The sequence below is a fragment of the Stigmatopora argus genome, chromosome 15 (genome assembly GCF_051989625.1).
Source record: "Stigmatopora argus isolate UIUO_Sarg chromosome 15, RoL_Sarg_1.0, whole genome shotgun sequence".
In the NCBI taxonomy this organism is placed as follows: domain Eukaryota; kingdom Metazoa; phylum Chordata; class Actinopteri; order Syngnathiformes; family Syngnathidae; genus Stigmatopora; species Stigmatopora argus.
This window is the reverse complement of record NC_135401.1, coordinates 4,795,513-4,817,749: the sequence shown is the minus strand read 5'-3', so window position 1 is coordinate 4,817,749 and position 22,237 is coordinate 4,795,513. Positions and strand designations below refer to the sequence as shown.

The 22,237-nt window shown below is 39.2% G+C and overlaps 3 protein-coding genes across 10 annotated transcripts in view; 1 reads left to right on the top strand and 2 right to left on the bottom strand.

The window, feature by feature from the left end:
* arhgef10 (Rho guanine nucleotide exchange factor (GEF) 10) overlaps positions 1 to 6,181 on the bottom strand; it is a 25,865-nt gene extending 19,684 nt beyond the window's left edge. For 2 of the 3 annotated variants that reach the window (XM_077620407.1, XM_077620409.1), the window contains exons 1-3: positions 6,005 to 6,181; positions 2,676 to 2,782; positions 280 to 621 (exon numbers count right to left, since the gene is read on the bottom strand). In XM_077620407.1, coding sequence (XP_077476533.1) covers positions 280 to 621; positions 2,676 to 2,712 — 379 coding nt within the window. In that variant the 5' untranslated portion in view covers positions 2,713 to 2,782; positions 6,005 to 6,181. The remainder of the gene's footprint in view (positions 1 to 279; positions 622 to 2,675; positions 2,783 to 6,004) is intronic. The other variant, XM_077620408.1, reaches the window with a different exon arrangement.
* Positions 1,651 to 22,237, top strand: ccdc9b (coiled-coil domain containing 9B). Of its 6 annotated transcripts, none has more exons than XM_077620417.1 (19): positions 1,651 to 1,808; positions 7,419 to 7,504; positions 7,600 to 7,707; positions 7,924 to 8,161; positions 8,254 to 8,480; positions 10,005 to 10,074; positions 10,940 to 11,044; positions 12,376 to 12,483; positions 12,624 to 12,728; positions 12,815 to 12,976; positions 13,716 to 13,856; positions 17,107 to 17,273; positions 17,878 to 17,927; positions 18,023 to 18,076; positions 18,285 to 18,381; positions 18,967 to 19,000; positions 19,071 to 19,605; positions 20,365 to 20,447; positions 20,767 to 22,237. In XM_077620417.1, exons 7-19 carry the CDS (start codon positions 11,024 to 11,026, stop codon positions 20,791 to 20,793), a joined length of 1,584 nt encoding a protein of 527 aa, XP_077476543.1. In that variant the 5' UTR covers positions 1,651 to 1,808; positions 7,419 to 7,504; positions 7,600 to 7,707; positions 7,924 to 8,161; positions 8,254 to 8,480; positions 10,005 to 10,074; positions 10,940 to 11,023; the 3' UTR covers positions 20,794 to 22,237. The 6 variants fall into 6 exon arrangements, with proteins under 6 accessions (XP_077476543.1, XP_077476540.1, XP_077476544.1 ...); XM_077620414.1 differs by having other exon boundaries at positions 18,020 to 18,076; XM_077620418.1 differs by lacking the exon at positions 10,940 to 11,044 and having other exon boundaries at positions 18,020 to 18,076.
* cln8 (CLN8 transmembrane ER and ERGIC protein) lies at positions 6,738 to 9,124 on the bottom strand. Its single transcript, XM_077620426.1, has 3 exons — positions 9,033 to 9,124; positions 7,876 to 8,473; positions 6,738 to 7,686 (listed from the first exon to the last, which is right to left on the bottom strand). The coding sequence occupies exons 2-3, from the start codon at positions 8,422 to 8,424 to the stop codon at positions 7,360 to 7,362; spliced, it is 876 nt and encodes a 291-aa protein (XP_077476552.1). The 5' UTR covers positions 8,425 to 8,473; positions 9,033 to 9,124; the 3' UTR covers positions 6,738 to 7,359.

Below are 22,237 nucleotides of genomic sequence, written 5' to 3'. Positions count from 1 at the left end.
ATTATGTTAACATATGCATACTATTTAACCTGTTGTTCTCGGTTTTACTATTGTTACCTTGACGCAGGTTCATTCTTGGTTTCTGTAAAAATTAAAATTGTCCTTCTAAAAATGCAACATTTTTTTACTCTAGTATTGTGCATTTGGGGGGGGGGGGGTGCTGGTGTGACTTAAGAGTACAAAAAAATACAGTAATAAAAGCAAGAGAGAAAAGAATAGACTGTATACTGTACTGTGCTTATGTTTATGTTTTAGGCCAACAATTTGTGAGATACAAACCTGTACTTCTTGCATTATCTTCTTTAGGTGGAAGAGGAAGACATGAATGTATCTCCTTGTCGTCAATGTTGTTAGCAGCTAACGCGATGTCTGCTGCTGAAGATTCCACAGCATTCAAGACACTGCAAGTGGATAATTCTTCTGGGGGAGTGATGTCAGGTATGATAGAAGATATTTCGGGGGTCGGATTGGGGATATCGCCCTGTGGTGCATGAGGCGGAAGGGCACCGTGAGTCTGATCCTTGCCACTATGATTAGGATGCAGTTGCTCAGCCTGTGGGATGTCGTCACCACTGTCATCAAAATCAAAGGCTTCCCCTTCATCTTCGTCCTCATCCAGAACTGCGTATACAAATAAAATTAGTATAATTTGGGAGGGAACAGCAGATCACCAAAGTAAATATTATATCGCCGCATTATCATATTTACTGACTTTCCTTTATAAATGTAAAACAAATGACAAAAAGATTCATGTTTTTAGGACACAGTTTAAAAAAATATACTTTAGGTTTCTAAAAATAGCTTTACTGTGTGGTAGTTCTATTTCTGTCCATTAAATAGCTACATGCAGACTTATAATTAAGGGTGCGGTCGACAAGAACAGTTCTCACCTCCCAAAAATGTTCAGCAACTCACTTTTCCACTCTAAGTAAAGAAGATAAGGAAGTGTAATGGTGACTAAGTTAATGATTGAAAGGGAGAGAAGAGCGGTCCCTTGGCAGCCAACTGGAAGCCAACAACAAAAGTCTTTCCAGTTTCCACATCGCAATTAGACCAGTTAAGCGAGCTGTTTCGCCCAGACTAAAAGGAGTGCTGCCCACTTTCTGCTATAATTCTTGGTTTTAAGGGTGTGGGTAGCATGTGTAACTTTTAAAGTAGACAAAGTTGAAAATACAGGGAGTAGTCTGCAGGAGGAACAACTGTGGGCAACTGGCATTATAATACATTAGAATAGTGATTCCCAAGTTTTAAAGTACACATTCTTCAGATTTTTCATTTTTCTACACGCACAGCTTGAGTGTGTTAGCTTACAATCTGGAGTTTTGACTGAACGTGTTCCCAAAGATAACAAAATTCCAATTCAGTTTCCCTCACAACAACCTGGAATGTGCATCGGAGTGACTTGCATATAATTCTCATTACCTTATTAACCTTTTTTTCCATTTTTGGAAGTACGTCAAAGCGACAGAGAAATTCACGTGGTTCCTCTTCTGTATTGTTGCCCAGCTTTTACAACTTCCTTAAGGATGTATTCCATTCTTTCATCATTCTGTCCCCCCTACTTCACCATAACTATTTTTGTTTTACACTTTTAGTAGGCGTTTCCTCTTTATTAGGTGACTGAAAATGTCTTTTTTCCATGCCGTTACTAGAAAATGAGGGTTGACGGTTGCTGTGCGTCCAGCCCTTAGCAGTCCACTGCTTGTGGCATCTGTACTCGCAGTTCAGACCCACCAACGAGCCCAGAAGCTTTGAAGTCCTGAACGTGTCTTTAAATCCCTGCAGTAAATTCCTTCATGCTTTGAGAGGTAAGTTGTTCTTCCCTTTAGTCAAAGTGTTCAAACCACGCCTGTGACTAGCGCCACGGGTCAACGGAGTGACCCCGTGGCTTATTCCAGGAATAGTGGAAATGGAGCATAGTTACATCTAGTAGGACATAAAGTGTGGGAGAGAGGCGGGGGGAATAATCTTTTTTTATTTTTTTCCAATTAAGTAATAATTAATTGGCTGCCATTTTTGGCGATAGATGTCCAATCCAGATTGACCAATCGAACGATCAATGGCAGTAAAACACGATTACTCAAGCCCTCTTAATTGAAATCGATATCTAGAGCAGTGAATGAGTGTCTCACTCCATCCATCTTGTGTTAACTCTGCAAAAGGAATGAACTGAAGATTATTTTGCGGGCCATATTCAATTATATTTTCTAAATCTAGTGGGCCCCTGATTAATTTGTCTGGTGGAATAAAAAAAAACCTCACAGACACTAGAAAAACTCCAATTACTGCCGTGAAAAGCAAGTTAAGCAAATGTTGCTGATTTCTCCTGCCTATATCTTTTCCTGAATGATCTGTTGTGTAGTTTTACGTCCTTGCAATGCAGCACCATTCAGTCAACACACTAAAGCACATTGTCTGGTCTACACGCCGCACATTTTATTCTCAAAAATCCCTCACTCGTCTGCCTACGCAACACAGTATAGGAACAGCATTATCTGTTATTTCCTTAAAAACTCATCAAGCCTTGCAGGAATGATCCCAGCAAAGAATGACACACATTGTTTGGGAGCAAAGTATACGAAATATATATTTCTGGAAAGATATTGGGGCCCAAAAAGTTACCCTCATTAGTACCATTGGAGAAGCAGCTAGTGACAAAACACTGTTGACCTTACTTGCGGGAGGTGGGGGAGGAAATTCTTCTAGATCCATGTTTAAAGCTCCTCTCCTGTACAAGCTCTTCAGACAGCATGGGGAGGATCAACTATACACTCTCGCATTCCTAAAGGAAGGAAGAGGTGCAAAGATGTCACAAAGGACCAAAAAATATTTTCTTAAACCAAAAAAAATCTTGCCATTAGTGACATTTTTCCAATACATTTTTTTCTGATTGTGTATTGGTCACATGACCACCAAGAGAAAGTGGTATTGTCTAAGTTTCCCAAGTTTTTGCAAAGGCAGACGTTCTCATTGGTCTCCCATTTAAATACACAGGGACATGCAAATGTCTGCACACCCAAAATTCTTTATGTATATTAACCTACTGTGTGACTAGGCCTGTCGCGATACATTTTTGTAGTGTGTATTTATAAGGGACAATTGAGATCTTGAAGCGCATTCCTCACCATGAAAAAACTTTGTTCATTCATAACCAGAGGTAACACTTCTCGGGGGAAAAAAAAGATTGCTGTCCGCAAGAGTGAATGACAAGGCAGTGACATCATTTTGCTAAAGCATAAAGTGGTAATTGTTAAGGTACATGGCACGTTTTAATCTCTAAATAACTATAGCACAATATACGACAAAAGTCTCCAACTGTCTCAGCAGAATACAAAGCTGCATGATGAGGACACGGCCAGCACGATAACTCATTGCGAGTGTGAAAGCTTGTTTTGTCTGCAAGCAATGCGAAATCTACCACTTCTGTTCTCCGCCCAATTAATAGGGCACAAGGCCAGAAGGGAGAATGGGAACAGAGGGCCAGTGTCTGCAGAGAGTAGGGTGACAGCTAGATATAAAGATAGTCCTGGGACTACCATGCCTTCGACCTACGACGTTTAGGTTTTATGATGTTTGGGTTTTACGACGCCCTTGCATTGCTTGTCATTTAGTCGCTGGCGCGAGAGTATCGTTGGCTTTTTTGCCCTCCTATTTAAAAATTAGGACCTCGAAGAAGCAAGCCACTGGGTCAAAAAGAAAATGAGTTACCACAGAAACAAAGATGAACACATTTAAATTAATGTTTGCCAAGTGAGTTGAAGTATGTTGAATGCCAAGTCCAAACAAACTACTGGCAGGGAAAGTCATCAATTCCATTTTCTAGCAGAGGGAAGGAAGGGTGGTCAAGGGAAGTGATGATGTATTTGGGTGGGATTTAGGAAGGAGGAAGAGAAGTTACACAGTCATGAAAAGAAAGCGTGAATTTTGAGTTCCGTGTCATTACTAGCCAAATATTTTCTCTCCAATTCCACCAAGGCAGATTTGTCTGTGATCTGTGCCGCTTGACTACTTTGTTTGAGAAAACAAATATTCAGCTTCCCAACCTCCACATCAGAACTATGACAAAAGAAAAACAAAGGCCCAAGATATATACAGTTTAGAAACCCAAAAAATACATTTAAGTGACTAAAAAAGACAACTTTATGTTGATGACAGACTCAGCTGAGCATGTGATTACATGTTAAGATCCCTGAACTGCTTCAAACTGGAAAACATCTGGGCTGTTGTTGGCATAAAGCAGACATATCTCTCATCTAGGCATTTGAGAAAAAAACTATTCAAAACTCGAAGAAAAAATAAAATACTCACAACCCTTGTGAGGGAGGATACAGAAAATGAATGAATAAAAAGCATTCACACCGAAACCTTTAATTGTACTAAAATTACACACATCACACACCTGTATACCTACCTGTTCATGCATGACAAAAACATAATACCCTGCAGGGTACACTACACCGCAGCCAATCAGGTTCAAGGCAATTTGAGGGAATATATGTATATTTAAATACATCACTAAACTTTTCCATTGCTTTCCTCTGATTTTTTATGCACAGCTGAGCACTCAAATGTGAAACTGCACAAGACTGAGATTAAAATGTACGTGTATTCCCTAAGAGCTAACTCAAAATGTTTACAGAGGGGGCTAGAAAAAACAGTTGTACTGTAGTGTCAGACTAGCCACCATGGTGATTTGCTAAACAAATTAAAAGTGGGGTTGGAGTCTGGTAGGTGTAAACATGAATGGCTAAAGGAAGTGAACAACACACTAGTATGTAACTAAAATACTATCCTTTAGAAATGATGATATTAAGACTTGAAATAGTGATAGTGTGGAAATATATGAAAAGACATACATTCCAGATGAGTGGCGCTAGGCTGCCTGCGCTCAGGAATGCTATGCATGACTAGTACTTGAATATAGTATTGTTGGCATGGTGGAGTCAGCTCTGGAAAATTTGGCGTCAAAGATCACACTTTCTGAGCAAATGAAGGTGTAGCAGATACCGATGATAATTCTTTTGGATGAAATAAAAACGACGTATATCGACAAAGTTATAGCAACTATTGAGATTATAACAATGCACTGATCTGGATTAGGTTTGCACAATATATTGTTTGAACACCGCCCGCCATTGGAGGACATGCAATGCAAATTTTTGTTTTGCTTCTTAAAATCTTCGAGGATCCCTCTTATATCTAGATGGCAGGTCTAAATTAATATATATATATTTTTTTTTTAAAGATCAGGTTTTAAAATGTATATATCTTGTGTATATCCAATTAAGAATTCATTGGCTGCCAAATGGCGATGGACATTCAATTCATTTTGACTGGGAGTAGAAGTTTACCCACCACTCGTCCATAATTTGCTGAGATAGGCTCCTGCACCCCCGCAGCCCTCTTGAATAAGAGGCATCCAATCCAATTTGACTAGGGTCTGTCTGTCAAAATGGTTTAGACAGCTCTTGTCGTCAATGGCAGCAAATGACTCAAAACCTAAAAATGTAAACCAATACATTTTTTAAAATACCCTTTTTATCCAATTTCAATCCTCTGAAAATGACGCAATTGAGCCCGATTACCGATAAATTCCGATCCGATTTTTTTTCCAGGGACATCCCCAGATGCAACATTTGAGCCGGAAAGAAGCGCACTGGACAAAATGACAGATATTATGTTTCCACGGTTATTTTACTTGGATCGTGATGATAAACAAATAACTTTGAGATCGGGGGGCACAACTGCATACTATTCGGACACGTTGACACGAAGTAATGTTATTGGACAACATTGGCATCTTGACAACCTGAGGCGCCACGTTCTCGCCGAGTCCCAACACGCCAACATTAGATTCCCAACTACAGATCACTAGTAAATGGACGCGACACATCGCGATTCCTCTCAACTTCACTCCAACTTAGCACATTTTCAATTATTTCAATTTGCGCGTACTGTACCTAGAGAACTTTGTCAAAAACTATACACAGCGTCTTAAACTCACCATTCCACGACTTTAATCAAACGGGTGCCTATGGAGTGGTCCTGTACCTGTTAAAATCAACGTTAGACATTATCGACGAGACGTCAATATGATTTTCCAAGTGTCCTTCTTAAGTTGCGTCCCTTCGATCCAAACTGCCTCCATCCTGGGAAAACCCTCATCATCTTGGGGGAGCATATGATTGGACGAAAGGCTAGTTGAGAACGCGCTTATTGGCGGAGTAAAAATATCAATCAACAGGCGACGTTTTCCTCTCTGGGAGGACTGGAATGTATCCACGTGACTTGTGAGGTGGCTCCCCGTTGCACAGCTGTCCAGAGATGATTTTGGAATTGTAAAACCATTTAAAAAAAAGAAGTTCTTTTCTTTATTTATGTCCATAATTAACATTTTTAATTACTGCCCAAACTCATTAGATTTTGGATTTGTTTAAATATTACTTTGTAAAAATAAGAATCTTTCAGATGTGTATACTATATTACTTCCCTGGTTCATATTTTCATCCTCAAATGTTGTATTTATTGTTAATATAATTTAGGAAATTATCCTGAATCACAAAAGTCAAAATGCCAGCCCACGTCATCAAGTACATCATGTTTCATGCCAAAATTCAAATTTGTACATATATTTCCTCATTTTTTTAAAAAACAAAATAAATATGTTTCTAATTTTCGTATTGGCTAAATCTTACATACTGTAAATATATAGAGAAGTAGAAACACAGAACGCAGAATCTTGTCCAAGTGGCGACAGAATTTTTATTTAGCAATGCTTTGCATCGTACAAAAGAACTTAAAAGGGAATACCTCCCCTACAAACGCTTGCGCCATTTCTGAATACTGTTAAGGTTTCTGCCCCCCGTATAATACTTCAAGTTCTGAAGTATATAAAAAGTTCTGGAAAAACTGTAACAAGGTTGGCATCATAGTTTTCACAATTAATTCACCCATGAAACAAAAATAAATACATTGGACAACTTAGACAGCAAGCAAGACCTTGTTCTTTCATAAGTGCACACAAACTATAACACACAATGTAACCTGGCCTGAAATTTAAAACACTTTGTGGTAATTTTACATAAATTCTAGTTTAGTTTTCTCAAATTGCATTATCTTGACTTTGTGACCAGAAAAAAAAAACATTTGTCATCCACACAAAAAATCTGTATCATAAAAGTAAGTGTTATTTCTAAAAGCTAAATTAAAAAACAGGAATGCACCATACCTTGTTCAATAAAAGCACTATTTTGAGTTGCACTTTCTGTGCGCATTCAAAAAAATAAGAAACACTTGCAGGGAAAATAAGTTCAATTTCAAGTCCATATGTTATAAAATGAGGTACATTTCTATTTACCCTCAATTTAGATGCGGCTTTAAAACAACATTATGCTGATCCTCCATGGGTTTTGTTCCAGGTGCCGGCTTGTTTCCAAAGTTCCAATCCACGGGGTTGAACAGTTGCATGGTCTTCTTGTAGGTCCAAAATGGATTAATGATAACGGTGAGTAGAGCTAGTCCGATGAAAAAGGTAAGGCGCAAGACCAGGGGGAAGTGGTTGCTGATTTCTCCCCAATTGTTATAACACACCCACCAAAGGTAGTAGGTGATGAACATGCGACAATGAAACATGTGGATCATCACCCATTGGTTGGCTTTCCAAAAAGGACTACAGGACCATCCAGCCTAGATGGGAAGAGAGAGAGAGTGAGTGGTTATACCAGTAATTTCATTTGCTATATTACAATCATTGATGCCATAATTTGCTTCAATAACAACAAATGTATTAAAGTGGCCAATCTGGCTTAGCTCAGACAGGTTATATTTTGACAAATGCTTGGGCTGTGAATAGAAATAATGATTTATCATTTTTACCTTCAATAACATCCACGATATACATGTAAATGGTGTGCTCATCTCCAGTAGAAGGACTACTATTGGCAGAAAGTGGCCGCTGGAATCTGACATCACGGCCATTCCGTATCCTGCCAGGGCGAAGAAATGATGCGTTGCCAGGGTAAGGTCAAGTGACCTAAACAACAAACTGTAGGTGTGGAATGCGACATTTTCAAAGATGAAGAATCCTGTGGCTGTGAGGATAGTGAACCACGACCAGTCTTCTTGCCCCGTTCCGATGTCTTTATTCAACTGGGAGTCTTGGGTAAGTGCTCTGAGACCAGCTACTGAACTTTGGATTCCAAACACTGCACGGGTGGCTGCCAGGTTCCAGAAAACCTTCTCTTTGGCTTGCAGGGAGTTGTACGTTTTGAAGAGTAATATTGAGAGGAAGTGAGCCAGGAGGAAGACAGAGGCATAGAAGACAAAACCAAGACCAATAAGTTGGTATCGAAGATCCCACGGATAGTTTTCTGCCATGGCCCGGGAGGTGGCATCAGTACGGGGTAGCTGAAGTCCAGGATCCATGCTCAAGAGATTTCAGCTCAGCAGCTACAGTAAATGATGTACCAGACACCTGTAAGGTATGTGAAAAACATGATGTATTTTGTTACAATTGGTTTTTCTATTGTTTTCAACTTAGGTACAAGTATTGGGTTTTTTTCAAGCGTGTTTGCAATGAATTGGCTGTTTCGATTGGGATTGATAAACAAAACCCTAGGATGCAATCAAAGGCAATTTTATGAATTAAATTACTTAAAGGGGAGGTAAAGCCAAGTCTATAATAACGAAGAGTAGCCTCGGGTATTTGAAAAATAATTTACACTTTGATGCTGTAGAACCTCTAACCTCTTGCATCGGGCAGATATGTTTGCATTGTTTTGATACAGTTCGTACCTTGAATATTTGTAGTTAAAAACCTAAGTATGACGACTGAGATTTATAATGGGGGTTGACAAGAGACATTAAAACATGCAATGAGGAAACCTTGGTCGTCGAAGGCTCCAAAATAGTCTATTGCCCAAAATAGCTGCGATCAAAACTATGTAGAAGAAAAGGACGTTTATAAAACACAAATATGACAAGTTACGCAGAGTGAAACATAAGAAGTAAGTTAAAATATTTCAGATACTTACCGAAAAGACACACAAATGTTCACATTTCTGCACTACAAAAACATGTCATACGACTTCAATTTGGTCACGTGATTCCCTAACAGGAAGTCAAGCCTTCTTTAATTTTCCGCCCATCCCATTGGCCCAAAAAAGTACATGCCGGACCTCACTGAAAGCTAACGGGTACTGACGTTTTCATCATAGCGGCCATCTTAGGTCAGAGTCATGGAGCATGCACTTTAAAATAACTAGATAGTACTTCAATTATAAACCGATTTTCTGATGGTACACTCTGTCATAAACAGAAGTGATGCAGTAATTTTTGGTTCCATGCTTTAGTATAATTACAACTTTTGTAAACTTTGATATTTAATATTCAGCCTGAATCATAGCCACGTTGATCTAGTTTGCTTAGAACTCAACTCTTTGAAACCACTTCAAGAATTCCTGTGGAGTTCATCATACATTTTAAAAACCTGATCTTTTTTTAAAGCTCGATTTCGACCTTCTTAAATGAAAGAAACAAAAAAAGACACAGCTCATCGACACTGTAAAAAGCAGAGCCTTTATGCTACCACCTAGTGGATTTATCTGGTCACTTCAGCTTTTTTTCATCACACGCGTGTTAAATTATAATGTAAGTGAAGTTAAGCGTTTGATTTAACGATTCAGAAGTGCAGCGTTCCCAAATGCACCAAAAACATTCTGCAAAGACAGTTTCTAGAGTCTTTGGTTGCTTTGAATTGACACCGTGGAGATACGACATTAGTTCGTAAGTGATTATGCTTGTCATAAGTAAGACTAGTTCTATTACGTATTACTTTTTGAACTCAATTGTATTTTATTCCCCAGAATGCTAAATTAAGTGCATCGCCTAGCTTTATTATCATTTGTTACATTTAAAAGGCCACATGTGAGCCGAATCGACGAAATATTTTTCAATATGAAAATACTGTAAGTCGTGCTATCTTAAAAACGCCATTGTTTTTGCAGAGAAAACGACATTTTCTGACAGAGAAGACACGAAATATAACATTGGAGGCAACCAAACCAACCCAAAGAGGTGAGTACATTCTTATAATTAATAATCTTATAATCATGAAATCCTGGATGTATTGTATATTTTATTACCATTAATTGGATACAACGATCGTACTTGTGGAGTAAAAATCAAAGGTGTTAACAAGCCTGCTTAATTTGAATGATATAAAAAAATGGGAAGGTAAACAGAATAAGGAAATTGTCTTTTCATGCCAAATTAATTTTATTTTAACCCAAGAGGAAATCAAAAGCTGCAAATAACCTTTATATATAAGGATTTAGTCTATTAACAAGAGTATTCTGTGCAGTGTGGCCTCTAAATATGCTAAATATGTTGTTTTCACAAAGTTCTGATTTTTACTATGCTAATATATAAATATTCAAATTTTTTTGGGATGAAAAAAAATGGAAAAGAAAACACTAAATATTTTGTTTTTGTTTTGTTTTGGAAAAAAAGTTAATTCAAACCTGAAGTCGACACACGATTTTCTTTTGCGGGCCCCACAAAATGACGTGGCGGGTCGGATCGGGCCCCTGGCCCGCCACTTTGACCCCTGCGCTTTACATGGGCTAACATTATAAAAAAAATAATTCATATAGTTTACAGACAAGTGATATTTTTTGTACTATAGTGTTCTACTACATTTTCCCCCTAAAAAGTGACAATGCTTTCATCCAGCATTGTGTATAATCAATGAAGGAACAACAAGAAACAAGTGATTTAAAGAGTCTAAGGGCTCATGTGAAGGAGGGTGGGAGGGCTAAAGAAAGAGAAAGGGGGAGAGGCAGGACAAGCGGGTGGGCGCTGTTAAATCTGTTAACAGGGGAGCTCTGTGTGGTTGCTGGCCGCCTTGGCCGCTCGCCCAACTTGGCTCATTGTGATCAAGGCATGATCGCGGACTCTGGGCAGCCCTCGCCGCCGCCGCCTCGGCTGCCTCGCGTCTGGACCCAGCCTCGCTATTAGCGCTGACATGGAGAGAGCTGAGAGAGCTGTGAGTGCCTTATGTCCTTCCCCGCTCTATGGCCAGCATTGGTTTAAGCTCTGTCGCAGATTTGGCTTTGGCCGCATGCGGTCTTTTCACTCGTCTTTAATTCTATCGCTCCACGGAGCTCCTGCAGGACTAGGGATGAGGACTAGGGATGTTCCCGATACTATCACGTGATGGGAAATCGTTCCTGATCACCTCGGTGGCGGAGGAGCGCAAAAGGGGGAAAGAGATGGGGTTTCTAAAATGGATTGGTGGACATTTTTGGAAAATGTCAACTCATTGATTGTGAGACACGTCCATTCCATTTGGACGATGATGATCCTGTTTTCACGCTCACGTTGAGGGGGCTGAGACTTAAGAGTCGGTCGTGCAGCTCTCAGTTGTGACTATTCTTGGTGGTATGTCCTCTTGATCTGTTGTGTTTGGATTCCCTGACAACTACAGGCTGCGGGGTAAAACCTCTCCTGTTTGCTGCCTTTTAAATCAAGCTGCAACTTTTCTCATGCTCACAACAGTATTGTAGCATCCAGACAGTTTCCTAAGGTTTACAGTATAAAACATTTGCTCTTCCAAAGAATCACAACTTTTGCAAGGTGTTGGTGTGTGTACTTGTGTATGCTCATTTTTGTCGTAGGCTCTGTAGTTGCCTCCCACCTTGACAGCTTTTCTGATGGTGGATTGGTCACTTATAAACATTCAAATGTGTCCAAATCCTCTTTTTGTTCCTCTTAATAGCAAATATTCCCGTCTTTAAAATTGTATTTATTTATTTATTTGCAAATTTTATAATAAACGGGGGGCATTGGATATTTCTTTTGATCTTTTCTTTTTTTATATTAAAAAGAAAAAGTAACTATTTCCCATTTTATTATTTTTTTTTCAAATTTTTTGATTTTTATAGAAATATTGCACAAAAAATTGAAAAAAAAATCACAAAAATTATCATTTAAACATGTATTTTTCAATCAAGGAAAGACGGTAAGTATATTTAAGGAAAAATATTTGATATTTTTTATACACATCAAAAAACATTAGTGGGAAACCGTTACTATTGTTTTATTGAAGTATTTTTAGATTTCTAAAAAAGCTATTTTTGACACGTGATTTACTTTCACGGGCCGATGTGGTGGACCGGTTTTGGCCCAGGTGCCGCTACTTTGACACCAATGGCCTAATTGAAATAAACCAATTATTAGCATTCCTATTTGTATATTTTGCAGTCACTTTTTGCTGTTAACCCATAATAGTCGTTAAAGAATCAAACTTGTTGACTGTTTATTTTTTATTTATTCATTTTGACGGGGGCTTTGAAGTATTTGTTATATTATTTCCAGACCCCTTGCGACCTGACGCCTAGGAGGGTCCATGAGAGAGACTTGGAGCTGGACAAGAAGATCGAGGCTCTCCGCAGGAAGAATGAGGCTCTGATGAAGCGATACAAGGTGAGGACAAGTGGCCGCCAGCAACATCCACCATTTTGCCGGTTGTAATGAAGCGTTAAACTGGAAGGCTATGAATTCTCATGAAAGCATTCTTTTATATGCATCCTGATTAGTTATCTGTTTGGTCGAGTTGCCTTTAGGAGGTGGAAGAGGACAAGAAAAGAGCAGAAGAAGATGGAATGGCATTGCTGAGCCGGAAGGGAAAAGCTGACGATCTTACGATCACAGTAAACAAGTCCACCTGTGTGAGTGTTGCCATTTTTTTGAAAGCCGTCCCGTAATTTTGTTTTGGATGTATTTCATAGCTTGTTTTCCGTGCGGTGTGGAGCAGGAAAGCCGAGTAGTGGTGACCAAGTTCTCTAACACTGCCTCACCTGTCACGAAAGGACAAGTGGAAGAAGGCCTGTGGAAGGAAATTAGTCTGCGGGCTGCTGGAAGCGTAGGCAGAGGGCATCATAAAAAGCAGCTTATTGTTACCATGGCTGGTAAAAAGGTGAGTTAGGAATTCTTTTTTTACATAGAAACTAGAGCAGGGATATTTTGTCCAAATCCTCATTTGGAAGATCTTAATAGCAAGTGTTGTTATTTTTTTGTGTTTTCATAAAATAAGGGGGCAGACATTCCATTTTTTTAAAAGTTAATAAGGAAAACTGTAATTATTCATTTGTTTTCTCATTTTATGTTGAAAATTTAAAGGGGAAAAGTATAAAAAATAAATAAAAGTGAAAACAAAACAATGATGTAAAAAATGTTTTCTTTTAACTTTTATTTATTTTTGTAAATTGTAAAAAAAAACATTGTTTTGTTTTCACTTTTATTTATTTTTTGTAAATTGTAAAAAACATTGTTTTGTTTTCACTTTTTTTATACTTTTCCCCTTTTAATTTTCAATATAAAATGAGAAAACAAATTAATATTTACAGTTTTCCTTATCAATTAAAAAAATGGAATGTTTGCTCCCCTTTTTTTCATTAAAAAGATTATTTCCTTTATTGATTTTTTTTCTTTTTAAAGGGGTAAACATATTTCCTTTTTATTTGTCAAGTGTTCATCTTCATGATTATTACTAAGAAATTAAGAAATTGTCAATCAGACATGACCAGGGATCTTTTTACTTTTAATGAAAGGACAAATGTGGCTGCAGCAGTACCTAATGAAGTATTGTGAATGTATTGTAGCTGTGATTATAACATTAATTATAACATTAATTAATATGAACAACCCCATTCTAGGGCAAGAGAGTGGTGTGTGAGAAGCCTGAGAAGATGCCAGACTCAACATGTTTGTCAGATGTCAAGAGCCCGGCCGATGAGGAACAAGCTGGGAATGCAAAGCAAGCATGTCACATGACCACGTTGGACAGTCCACCACAGGTTTGTAGAACAAGTGAACTCTTCACTGTTTATTTCAAAGGCAGCTACCCCTTCTCATGCCCCGTCCGTCCGTCCGTCCGTGTCCTCTCCCATGCGCAACAGAGCTAGCTGTTTTACATAGATGCCAGACTGGCCACACCCCTGCTGCAATGGTGCACAAAGGCTGGCAGACAGGCAGTTTATCAAGGCTGTTACTTGTATGACATTAGAATGGGGAGGCTATTAATACAGTAGCTGTTGTCTGCAATGTTGGGCTGTAAAGTTCATTCATGTGCTCGCAAATAACAATAGCACTAGGAATGGGAAAATCATGGAGTAATTTAGATTTTATTCATGGGTCACAATTGATATCTGGATTTCAGAATGCAAATAACCAAATGTGCTTGATCTGGTCCAAATGTCCTACGTTGCTTATCATAAAACAGCGAACGATCATGAAATTGCGATTTCAAAATGTTGATAGTGCAGTAGTATATGCATTTTGATTTACGCTACCAAGAGGAACTTTACAGAACAGTCCAGCCACTGCAAAAATGTCACTAAAATGACACCAGGCCCTGGAGTTAATCATGTGTTGACATGTTAGGGATCACGTCTAATTGCCCTATAGCACGTGGCTGACTTTAACAATTTGAGACACGTGAACACAAAAGTATCCCCTAGCTGAGGCATGAGATGCCACACGGTAACGGACCTCAAGAGTGTCAAAAGGTCTGGAGACAGCTGCTCCGTCTCACGTGACGTCGGTCCCGTCAATATAGCCACGCCTGTAGACTGGGGGGGCTGCGCTAAAATAGGGGTCGAGCAATTTGAAGTAGTCAGTGCTAAATCAACGGCCTGAAAACGCTGTTCTATATTTGTCCCTTTTATTTATCCCCTGCACTGGATCTGCACTTGAATAATAGCCTGCTCTCCAGTGATCTGTTTTGCCGTTTGCATAACCAGGCCTGTGCACTGTGTAGTATAGTACGTCATGTACAAAAAAAGCTGCATTTCTTCAAGATGGTGGCTTTTTCGGTTATTTTTCCTTTCTACATGGTGCTAACTTCAAAACGTTTTTTGGCAACCTGTGCTTTTTTGCTATTATGGTCTGTCATGAGATTGTTAAAATTTTGCTAGGTTATGAGCTGTTTTAATTATTGCGAAAATGTGCTTTGGGCAGTCAAAGGGTTAATGTTGACTTGGATGGGGTGTGGCTATTTAATGGTGACTTGGATGGGGGTGTGGCTATTTGGTAGGTTGTAATGATAACTAAAAAACAGGAACCTACTGTCTCTTCTCAAACAAGAACAGGCATTTTTTTTGTCTCAGAAAACTCCGGGTGGGGGGCGTAGATGCCCCGCGGCCCGTAATTTGGACACCCCTGCACTAGAGTGACAATAGAGCTGAAGGTTAAAGGGGACAAACTCTGCTTCCAGCCACTTATTTTCTTCTTCCTTTAGTAATCTGCTTTCCTTCTTTGCACCCTGAAAAGGTCGGTCTGATCTCATTAACATTCGACTCCCTTCCCATCCCTGAAAAGGCTCATTATTATGCAACCCAAAAAAAAAGAGGCTGGCAAAATGCCACCAAGGGGTGATTGAGGAAGAAGTGCGAGAAGAGGATGAAAGACAAAGAAAGGAATCGTAGAAGGGCCTTTTTGTCTTCCTATCAAAGTAGATTTGTGGATGAAGAGGGTAGCAGAGTGAGAAATATGTGTGGTCATATATCACCACCACTCATTATGACGTACAGGACCTAATTTTTCCAGTAGAAAGGCTTTTTTTTTTTTTTTTAATGAAGTGCGCACCTTCCAAACCTCGATGTCGTCATTGCATCGAGCTCTAAAAAAAATCATGCTATGGCGCTGTATATCCACTTGGGTACAGTATTGTCCTTTTAAATTGTTCCTCACTTGTGTCCTTCTAAACTAGCTTTTCCCAACCATTTTTGAGCTGTGGCACACTTGCAAAAATCTCCAAGCACACCACCTAGCACACAAACTAGGTCATGTATCATTACAATATGAAGTGTTATTAACAGGAATCAAAGAAACACAAAAACATCAGGTCAGAAAGACAGAAAATTGGCCTCTGCCATTATTCTTTATGAATGCAGTCCATTAGCAATATTTAGCTGGGTGTCTCGAGTTGATAACAGCGGGCCTGTTGGAACATGCGAGAAAACAACTCCCTTTGCGGTACCCAGCGTCCTTTGGGGTAGAGAGGAGAAAAAGCAGGAGAGGGAAGAGATGGAAAACAAAGGGCCACGTTCCTTTTCCAGGAAGCCAACATGTTTACTTGATTGTGATTGGTACAAACAAAAGGAGGAAAACATCAGGCTCACTCAGCTCTATTCTTTTCTTTTTTTTATTGCTGCTCTAATATTGACAGCTTTATTGATTCCCCTTCCTCCCCAGATTCGAATGTTTTATAAATTCTCTCTGAGGCGGCCATAGGCTCTTCTGCTTACTCGACATAAACGCAAACAATCACTTTCTCTCTGCGGTAGCTTTTAAATGATTGCACTCATTTACACGAGGCCTTTTGGAAAAACAGCGCCCAGCGTCAGTCCTCTTTGATGTGTTGAAAACGTCCACCACGTCCTCTTTTAGTAGCACACGCAATCCTTTCTGCTTCCATCATTATAATCAATAAACAGGTTAAGAGCAGAGCGTAGGGAGGAGACATAATTGCATTTACTGTACACTCTGCTTTTCCCAGTCTATTATCTCAGTGTATTACATTGCGCGCATTCACGGTAATGACAAGAGTGCACAAACAAAGATGTTGAGATAAGAATGAATTCATCATACACTCCCATTGTTCTCAAAAAAACACAATGCCATTGATGTCACGCTGACAATGATTTCTTTTTTGGCAACCTAATGGTCTTCATGTTTATGCCAGCCCTTGTTTAACGAGGGTCTTTTCTTCTGCTCGACTGATCCGCTCACGGCGTAATAGCGTGAGTGACGATTCAAATGTACTATTGCAGTAAAAACTAAGTAGTTATGAGTTAGGGATGTTCAGATCACAAAATTGTTCGTGTGAGTCCTGATTTTGAGAATGTGTTGATTGAAAGTATACATAAATATCATTACAATCATATAAAAGTGTGATTTCATATAAGCAAAAACAGATTTGGCCCCTGGGCCGCCATTTTGACACCTGTGGTCTAAGCAAGATAGCAAATTAGACGCGAAGTGTGAATTTACAGAATACTTTGTCCACCTTTTCAAAAGAAGTCAGCTCTCAGTTTCTGTGTCCAGGATCTGGAAATCTCCGACCTTAACGTCCCCACATCCAAGGAGGAGCAGGAGGAGTACCTGCAGTGGAAAAAGGAGCGCGAGAAGATTGACAAGGAGAGAGTAGCACGTCACAAAAACGCCAAGGGACAGTGGAGGAGGGCGTGGGATGTCGACAAAACAGACAATATGTAAGATTTATTTTGAGATTCTTTTACATCTGTGCTTTTAATGCTGACAATTTAGAAAGGGTCAGTAAATACATTTGTTGGATCATTATTAAACACAGTATTAGGTTTAATTTAGCGCGAGTGGCAAGTGGAATGTGTTTTTAAAACCCGAATGAACATAAATGATACATGTTATCGTGCTAGCATGTGATAGACAATTGTTGATTTCAAGCAAGACATTTGGTACTCATAGCAGCTTAAATTAATGTGCTGTTTAAGGAGAAGGAGACAAGGGAGGAACAGCTATTTTAAGCCAGGGATGAGGGATGGAATACCTTGCCTTATTTGGTGACGCTAACACTAGGACCACCGGGAAGACCACAAGACGTTTGTTTCTGAATCACTAATTGTTCAGATGGCATAACATGTTGGCGTTGTACTTCCATTTTTAAAAAAAATCTTCTAACACAATAATGCAAAGCAATTATCTAATGAATTGAACCGCATGAATGTGTTATTATGTGGCTTGGAGAAAGGGAGTGTTTTTGCACTGAGCAAAATATATCTTGATTATTTTTTTAAACAGATAAAGTACAACTGAACTCAAATAAATCTTTGCTCGCAGGTTTTCCGACAAATCCCAGCCTGAGAAAGATTGCGTGCCTCCAAGTAGAGGTGAGGTTGTCCAACCCTCAAATGTCATGGATATGGTGATTATAGCTTATAAAGTTTTATTCTCACCCTTGTTTTATTTATTTTTTTGTCAGCAGCAGGAGGACGAAGCCCCAGAAGAAGGCAGCATCGGTCGGGTACTGACACACAAGGTAATCTTTTAAATGACACTGTGAATTTTCAAAAATAATGATGAGCATTTTTAACATAATTGTCTGTGTTATTTTCATATTGGCAATAACATGTTATTCATTTCACCAATTGATCCTATTCGGTTAACTGTCGGCAAAATGTCTTGTTCCTATCAGAGTGCGCATTTAGAATGGAACCCTGCTCACAGTAACTTTCAATGTGTCTTAGGTCATGAGAAGCGCGGCAAAGACAAGTCGAGTAAAAACCTCCAAGTAATGGGTAGCAATGCAAAAGGAAAAGATCGTCTGACCGGGAGGGCCAGAAGGTCAGTATTACAGCTCTGACATTTTGTTTTATAGCCAACTCACACGCAAAAATCACCCGTATGAATGAGATAATGGAACCATTGGGATACAGAATGTCTCATACCACATGGGAGGACTTCCGCAATGGATGCTAAAACGTACTACGTTCCCAAGGATGTCACGATAGCTGAATCGGAAGTCAAGGCAGCTGACTAAATGACCGAGAAGGTTTTATTCACATTTCACCCCTAAATCTTAAATACACCCGACATTCTGTTGCATTTCTTAGATTTAACACTCAATGGAAGTAGTCACTTAAACAGTTCCTTTTTGGTATTTCTAATCAATGTAGAACACTTTATATCAGTATTTTCCTTCCTTCATTGGAGCCTATCCAAGCAAACTATGAGCAGCAGGCGGGTGACAAATTTCAGTATTTTATCTTGCGTGAATAGATGTATTTAAAAAGTAATCCAATCGGACAAAAAGTATTTTGGTTGTGAATTTTCAATTGAGCGTTCAACAAAGATCTCAAATTAAGACCTTGTTAGCTATGATTACTTCTTATCAATTCTCAAAACTAAATTGTTGTGCTTTTTCTTTAGATGGCAAGATCAAGTCGAAAGTGAAAATGTAGAGGTAAGCGCAACCATTTTCCCATTTCGTCACAAAAATGGCTTATGCAACTGAATAGACGTCTCATTTATAGTCTTCAGATGTACCATTTGAAGAATTCCTGGAGAAATTTGATGCACTTACAGACACTGAAGCAGAAGAGCAGACAGCTCAGGACTCAAAAACGTTGTTGCCAGATATTTCAAATTCATTAGAAGTCGAGAGCGGATCCGAAAGTTCTTCCGCCTTGGGAGCAGACACCTCAGTCCAGGACAACGCCGACGCCTCGCCCCGTAGGGCTTCGGAGAAGAAAGTGCGATTCTCCCAGGAGCTCATCCAGGGGGCTCACGCCAAGCAAATCACAGGCTCTCAGGATTCCGCCAGCGCCGAATCGAGTCCGACGAGCTTCTTAAAAGGTTCCTTGCAGAAAAAAAATCAGCTTGAAGTGCCTCGACTCTGTGTGGAAGGTGCCAAGGAGGATGAAAAGAGTCATTGTCGGCAGCAGGCTTCTGAAAGTGAATGTACTAAAAAGAAAATCGGTGTCCCCACGGCGCCTTGCGGCCCCCCTGTTGAGAAGGCCTCCGCTTCTCTACTGGAAAGATCTGTCCAGCTTGCCGACACAAACGCAGGTACTCTCTAATTCTACTCTCCCACTTTTAGGTGAACCCAAAGAATTTATTGATAAGCAGCAATATATCTAATTACAGTCCAAGGGTGTCAGATTCGGATTAGTTCGCGGGCTGCGTTAACGTCAACTCGGTTTCATGTGGGCCGGACCATTTTAGATATAATATTTAGATTTTTTTTTTAATAAATGGAATAAAGGAACTGGATTAAAAGCCCTAAATATTAATTTTTTAATAGATTATTTGAGCTTTTTTTAGTAAGAGAAAATCATTTATTTAAGAATTGGTTTTCATTTCAAAAGGAAACCATTTTTTATTATGTTCCATATTAAAGTGGAAAACAGAAAATATTTTTATATATTTTTAGATTTTGCCAGATCGATTTTTGACCTAAAAACACAGAAAAAATGGATTTAAAAAAATAAATTATTGATTTAAAAGGGGGAAAATCAGGAAATATAATATACATCTGTATCTATCATTTTAATTTGATCCTAAAACAGAGAGTCGGCACTCATGATTTACTTTCCAGGGCCACACAAAATGATGCGGTGGGCCAGATTTGGCCCCCGGGCCGCCACTTTGACACCTGGGAATTACACAATGAATTGAATTTTTCGAGATGTATTGTGAGATTTCTCTTTTTATTTGTGTGATTCCACAAATTTAAGTCATATTTTTTACATCTCTAGAAAAGGTTTAAAATGGTACCAACGCTACCTTAAAGTGTATTCTATAATTTTCTGCTTTTTTAATTCATAGACGAACCCATTGACTCTTGTGTGTGCGTCTTGAGCCTGGAATCGGGGGAGTTACACCCGGAACACTTTAGCTGCAGCGACAAGGTTGGTGTGAGGCTGAAGCAGGGGAATCGATGTGTGTGTAAATTGACTGATGGAAGGTGCAAATGGATGATGATGTTAAATAGATGAAGAGAGAGAGAGACGACCATGTGTGAATGGCAGCGGCGTGATATCCAATTTCAGTTTAAGTACATTCGCCGCCCTTGGGGCTCGTTGGAGTGCGGCAGAAATCGTCTTGTGGGAAAAGGTCTTCATCTCATCCCCTACTGGGCTAGCCCCCTGATCAAAGCGTGCACATTGAAATGTATACGTCGTATGTGTTGAATGGGAAGTTAATCACATTTGTTCTCCTGTTTTGCAGGCAAGAGAACACGGGAAGATTGTTTAATTTCAGGATGCAAATACTGAAGGACTCGAATTTGGATACCTAGTCATGTTTTTGCAGTAGGAAACTTGTTTGATCCAACATTTGTCCTATTGTTACAACTGAGCACTTGAAGGAAGGATCCATGTTGACACATTATTTTCCATTTGCATCTTGAGTGCAATACCACTGAATGTTTACATGTTTTGTATGCAGGCTGTGATGTATAGTATGTATAGAAACATGACATTGTATTTGTGTAGTGCCTGATTTGACCCTTGGGCGATAATAATTGGGGGATTGGTATTGTTTTTTAAAAAGTACAGATTTTATACAGTAGATTTACAAACACATGCAATTGACCTTTCGCAAACGCCGCCCCAAATACCACCATTGACCAATCATACGTCCTCCTAACCGTTGTTAAGGGACAGCCAAGCTCTACTATGACTCCATTGTCGCAATGTTTACTTCTGTGGTTAATCTAAGAGTTAACTGAATATCAACTGCTATTCTAATACAACAAGCAGGGTTATCTAGGGAGTGTCGTTCTTTTCCTTCTCAAAGACGAAAAAACAACTGGATTCCAAATGGATTAAACATTCTGGACGTCACTCTAAATGTCTCAGAAATACATCTTTTAAGGTAAGATTAAGCTAAGTCCAACTGGTGAGATGTCTTTCCTAACTTGCACATAGAGACAAGGGAAGTTGTAGTTACTGTCATCAAATGACAATGACAATCTTCGTGCTCCGTTCTATGAGTGGGTTAACAGTTAAACAATGCTTTCTTTTCATGTAAACATAGTGTCTTGAACATATATATTTTTCATTTAGCATTTTGTGAATGGACACCTTACACCGGAGCATCCCAACATGTCTAGGAGCATCTCAGAATTCGTCGAAAACCACCCAAAAACGGTAATCCTTACGCAATTATATTGATCTGCTACTGTAAATAAGAACATGTTATTGACCAACTCTGGCTAGATTTTACCACGGTGAGTAGCACATTAGCCTTGTTCATTTTCCTTATACCATTGACTTTACCGTCAGAGTCACCAGCCTTGAGAGTAGCAACAGTAACCAAGGGGCCGGAGCTTTTGCGAAAGGTCAGCTCAGCTTGACACATTGAAAGGTTGTTATATTTGAAATTTGAAAATGTACAAATTGAGGCCAGCAAAATGATTAATCTGTCACTTTTTGGCTGGGTATTATATGTTCATGCTCTAGGTAAAAAAGGGGAAATTTGCACATTTGTAGGTTGGATAACAGCAATATGAAATATATATATATCTATCCTGCCTTCAAAACTAAAATTTTGCACTTCTGCTTTGTTTGTATGGCATTTAAACAAAACGTTTTGGACAGGATTTTTATCCAACTTTTGATTTGTCCGCTGAGGCGTTGAGACACAGCTGGGAGGGAAGCACTTGGTATGTGGGAAAATAAATCAAGTATGTTCATGA

Bases quoted from the DNA above. Each gene is read 5' to 3' on its own strand.
- ccdc9b (XM_077620414.1), top strand. From the start codon at position 11,024: ATGGAGAGAGCTGAGAGAGCT. The intron at 19,606-20,364 runs GTACTCTCTAAT...TTTAATTCATAG, and splicing joins GCTTGCCGACACAAACGCAG to ACGAACCCATTGACTCTTGT. The intron at 20,448-20,766 runs GTTGGTGTGAGG...CCTGTTTTGCAG, and splicing joins ACTTTAGCTGCAGCGACAAG to GCAAGAGAACACGGGAAGAT.
- cln8 (XM_077620426.1), bottom strand. From the start codon at position 8,424: ATGGATCCTGGACTTCAGCTACCCCGTACTGATGCCACCTCCCGGGCC. The intron at 7,687-7,875 runs GTAAAAATGATA...CTTCCCATCTAG, and splicing joins TATCGTGGATGTTATTGAAG to GCTGGATGGTCCTGTAGTCC.